This window comes from Ctenopharyngodon idella, chromosome 5 (genome assembly GCF_019924925.1).
Source record: "Ctenopharyngodon idella isolate HZGC_01 chromosome 5, HZGC01, whole genome shotgun sequence".
NCBI classification, from domain to species: Eukaryota; Metazoa; Chordata; class Actinopteri; order Cypriniformes; family Xenocyprididae; genus Ctenopharyngodon; species Ctenopharyngodon idella.
This window is the reverse complement of record NC_067224.1, coordinates 45,100,269-45,104,888: the sequence shown is the minus strand read 5'-3', so window position 1 is coordinate 45,104,888 and position 4,620 is coordinate 45,100,269. Positions and strand designations below refer to the sequence as shown.

The window sequence follows — 4,620 nt, the reverse complement described above, 5'->3', positions numbered from 1 at the left end:
TTTGTGGTCTAGTCTGCAGTATTCATTGCTGGTCTATTTGCTGCCCTCATTTTGAACGGATTAAAGTATTATCTTTTTACAGATTAAAATTAATATATATATGAAATACATTATATATATTATTAATAATAATAAGAGATGCCTTGCTCTGACTAAATTACTAAATTATTAGATTAGTATGTGATGTTATGCTGACCTCTAGTGTAACTGTTTCATGTGGAAGTAGTATATAGTATGCATACTGTGAACGGTGAATACCAACCCCGAAAATGAGCCTCTTTAATGTACTTTATCCAATAAAGAACTTGACGAGACCCAGAATAATATCAGTCACAATTTGTAACATCTTTTTCTTGAATAATTATTTGGAGTCTAAGACAATTCTACCAAAAAACAAACAAAAAAAACGTCAAAGTTGGGAAATGATTTATTTCTGGGAAGCAGTATTCCGGGATCTAACATCCCAACAAATATTTTAAACATCTTCTTTTTGGTTTATTATTAGATGGAACTTACTTCCAAACCAGAAGACAATGTTACACAAAAGTGGAATAAAAATGCAAATATATAAAGTTTATATGGAAGCCCATCTAGTCGTAATTTTGACTTTTTATTTAATAATTATGACATAAAAAGCGAAATTGTGACATAAAAATGAATAATTATGACAGTACATACTAAGTCAGACTAATCATATATTTACTAAATCATAATTATGAGATTAAAAAAATCGAAATTATGACTTCCTACTTGCATTTTTTGACATTTCGATTTAGTATGTCATAACTTCGATTTTTCATCTCATAAATTTGACTTGGTATGTCATAATTTCGTCTTTTCATGTCATTATTATGATTTACAAAAGCATAGTATAGTGTGCAGTATGCAGTATGCAGTATGCAGTATGCAAATAAGTTCATAACCCGGATGTTGATTGAGCACATGTTCAGTTGTGGCTCAACTGCTTGTAGAAGGACGTTGGAGGTTTATTTTAACAGTGTTAACTTTATTTTTACGTCAAATGTGCACAAAACAGCAGAATGTCCATGGACATTACGTTTCTCGGGACCGGATCAGCATATCCGTCTCCCAATCGCGGCGCGTCTGCGCTCGTGTTACGGACTGAAGGGGAAAATTGGCTGTTTGACTGTGGAGAAGGAACACAGACTCAGTTAATGAGGAGTCCGCTCAAAGCAAGTCAGTCACTCATTCATTTGCACGTCTGCGTATTTTTTGCGTGTTTACCTTTATATTGACATGTTGCATCATGTATGTTCGTCCTCATCCTGTGTGAATCTCATAAATCTGTTAAAAATACGGTTTTGAAAATCAACAGAAAGAATTAAGAAATTATTTTATGCTAATAGGCCCCTGTAGAACCACCAAGCTTGAGATTTTAATTTATGCTGATATGAAATACTTTTTACTAATTTGTAAATGTTTTTTTTTTTTTTTTTTTTAATGATTTTGCTGGTATAATGCAAATATTGTATTATAGCCTTCTATTCACTGCAGTACAGTATGAAATTTATTTATTTATTTCCCCAGGCAAAATCACCAAAGTGTTCATATCTCACCTCCATGGTGATCATCTCTTTGGTCTTCCTGGTTTACTGTGCACCATCAGTCTGAACTCAAACCCCCAGCCGGATCAGCCTCCTCCCTGCGTGGACATTTACGGCCCGCGGGGGTTAAGACACTTTGTCCGTGTGGCGTTAGAGCTGTCCGGCTCCCAGCTGCTCTTCCCATATGCTGTGCATGAACTGGAGCCATCAGATGACCAGTGTCCTGCTGAGGGGCGTCTCAGTCCTGTGCAGACCTCCAGCAGCGATACTCTTCACCCACAGGAGCGGCCCGGCAGAACCATATGCCTGGACCCGGACACAGACTGCTATGACCTCATTGATGACAAACAGTTTGTGGTTAAAGCATTTAAGCTGTACCACAGAGTCCCATCATTTGGCTTCTCGGTGGAGGAAAGAGAACGTCCAGGACGGTTAAACACAGACCTGTTGAAAGAACTAGGTAACTCGTTAAGTGTAAAAAATCCTTCTTTTTTTTTTTTACTAGACTGGACCCTTTTCATGCACTGTGATGACCCACAGTTATCAACATCACAAATCTAGTATATTTTAATTTTAATAATCTAAATCTATCAGCGGATATATTGGAGATCTGCTGATAAATGCCTGCTTTCAAACACTTCCATGTGTATCTGTGTAAGCACTGTGTGAACAACATGTTTTTGAAGCGTTGATCATTGTAGCCAATCACAGACATATCTGTTGAGCACGTGAACACAATGTCCAATCAGAGGTGTTTAAGAGTCCGCTCAACAGTGCTCAGTATACCGCTGCAAAGGTATTTCCAACTTCTTTTTACCCCTAAACGAAGAATGAAAATGAACTTCGCGGATATTGGAGCCTTTAGCGTCGCATTTAGCAAGTCAGAGATGGGTGTTAATATACTATAATCTGCTTTTTGCAACGATACATACAAGCAATCGAGCAGTTATATACTATATCGCCCTACTCAAGTATACTTTATGTATCTGGATAATGTTGGACATACTTACATATACAACTTCATATATAGAGCTGGCGATAATATAGTTACATTTGCGATGAAAATGCAACAAAATAAAAGTCAAGCAGTTCAGATTTGCTCTAGTATAGAAAACCTTACATGAGTATACTGTATGTATGCATATTAAGTTGGATATAATATTTATCCTACTTTATATAGAGAGCTGTTAAGATTTTGAAACAATATTAACAATCATGCATCTGAGATTTGCTGTATAGTATATATTGTTTTACAAGAGTGTGCTGCTTTATTTATGCAGGTAGTAGGATGTACTATATATCCAACTTTTAATATATTGCTGTGCGATAATATAGTTTACATTTTTTGATGATATAACAATCAAGCAGTTGAGATTTGCTATATAGTACATCTGGCTATACAGTAAAAATATAATGTCAGTAGTTAAAGGGATAGTTCACCCAAAAATGAAAATTACCCCATGATTTACTCACCCTCAAGCCATCCTAGGTGTATATGATTATCTGCTTTCAGATAAATACAATCGGAGATATATTTAAAAATATCATGGCTCTTCCAATTTTTATAATGGTAGTGAATGGGGGGCGAGAAGCCCAAAAAAGTGCAAAAGTTTGTCTGAAAGAAGATAGTCATATACATCTAGGATGGCTTGAGGGTGAGTAAAGCTTGGGATAATTTTTATTTTTGGGTGAACTATCCCTTTAAGTATTTTACTACATTGATTGAACTGTAAAATTATTTCTTATTATCTTTTGCTTTTTGTAGGTTTGAAACCGGGACCTCTATACGGGCGTCTGAAGAATGGAGAGTCTGTGACACTAGATAGTGGACGTGTGTTGACCGCCAGCGAGGTGCTGGAACCAGCACTGAAGGGCCGTAAGGTGTGTGTTTTTGGGGACTGCAGCGCGGCACTGGGGGAGGGGTTTAAAAGGGCGTGTCAGGGGGCGGACGTGCTGGTGCACGAGGCCACGCTGGAGGACGGGCAGCATGAGAAGGCAGTGGAACATGGGCACAGCACTCCCAGCATGGCTGCTGCGGTGGCACTCGCCTGTCGGGCGCACACGCTGGTTCTGCACCACTTCAGTCAACGCTACAAACCCGAAACACTGCGGCGAGACGGCGAAGACGACGTGACAGAGCTTAAGAGACAAGCTGAGCTCATGCTGCAGGGGTCAAGGACAGAGGTCATTCTCGCAGAAGACTTTCTCACGCTGCCTATTGCACTCAAAAAGAATTTGACGCTGTAGTTCCTGCAAGACTTGTGTATGGATACAATTTTTGATGATTATATTTTAATGCAAGGAAATGTTTTAATAAAGTCTGTAATTTTAACCACTGTTATTTAGTCAGAGGTGAATTCATGAATGCATGAGTACATGCGTGGTGAAATGGTTGTAGACTCTTTTGGACATCCATGAGCAGGTGAGATTTGAACATGTTTAATCATTGTTAATCATTGTATTTTCAAAAACAGAGACTGCTGGACCTTGATGCGTCATGTTTGACCTGATTTATTATAATGAACTGTTTCAGTGTTCTGTGGGTATGATGATGATGATATTAACCCTATAAAGCCTACTAATATCAAAACCAATTCACTACATGTCTTCTGTCGTCTGGTTGATATACTTTTTTAGCAAGTAAAAGGCCTTTTAGTGTCATTGTAAAAACGTCTCCCTTCAGCTCGCGGTTCACGTGTCTTTTTGCTGTGAAACCTTTACTGATTTTTTTTTTTTAAAGTAAACTTAAAAATAAATTTTATATTGTTAGTAATATTTCAAGATGAACATTTACTTTACTAAAGCAACTTAGGTTTACTTGATTATCCATATATCATTAATTAGAAAAGTCATGATTAAATGCAAGTATCAAATATGATCCATCAGGCCTTTGAGGAACGTTTATTTGTTCATCTCTAAATCATCATTTTATTCATTGCATTATATGTTTTTCGCCCACAATAAAACTACAGAGCTTTGATCATAAAACTAAGCATTTAAATATCATCTTAAGACATTATTGGAAGATATTGAGTGACAACTGATATTTGTACAT

The 4,620-nt window shown here is 37.1% G+C and overlaps 1 protein-coding gene across 1 annotated transcript; it reads left to right on the top strand.

Annotated features, from left to right (window-relative positions):
* Positions 1-925: 925 nt before the first annotated feature.
* LOC127513288 (zinc phosphodiesterase ELAC protein 1-like) lies at positions 926-3,902 on the top strand. The gene is made up of 3 exons (XM_051894965.1): positions 926-1,197; positions 1,549-2,025; positions 3,331-3,902. Exons 1-3 carry the CDS (start codon positions 1,041-1,043, stop codon positions 3,810-3,812), a joined length of 1,116 nt encoding a protein of 371 aa, XP_051750925.1. The 5' UTR covers positions 926-1,040; the 3' UTR covers positions 3,813-3,902.
* The last annotated feature ends 718 nt before the right edge of the window (positions 3,903-4,620 follow it).

Coding starts and splice junctions, on each gene's coding strand:
- LOC127513288 (XM_051894965.1), top strand. CDS start 1,041: ATGTCCATGGACATTACGTTTCTCGGGACCGGATCAGCATATCCGTCT. Junction 1,198..1,548: donor GAGGAGTCCGCTCAAAGCAA/GTCAGTCACTCA, acceptor TTATTTCCCCAG/GCAAAATCACCAAAGTGTTC. Junction 2,026..3,330: donor AGACCTGTTGAAAGAACTAG/GTAACTCGTTAA, acceptor TGCTTTTTGTAG/GTTTGAAACCGGGACCTCTA.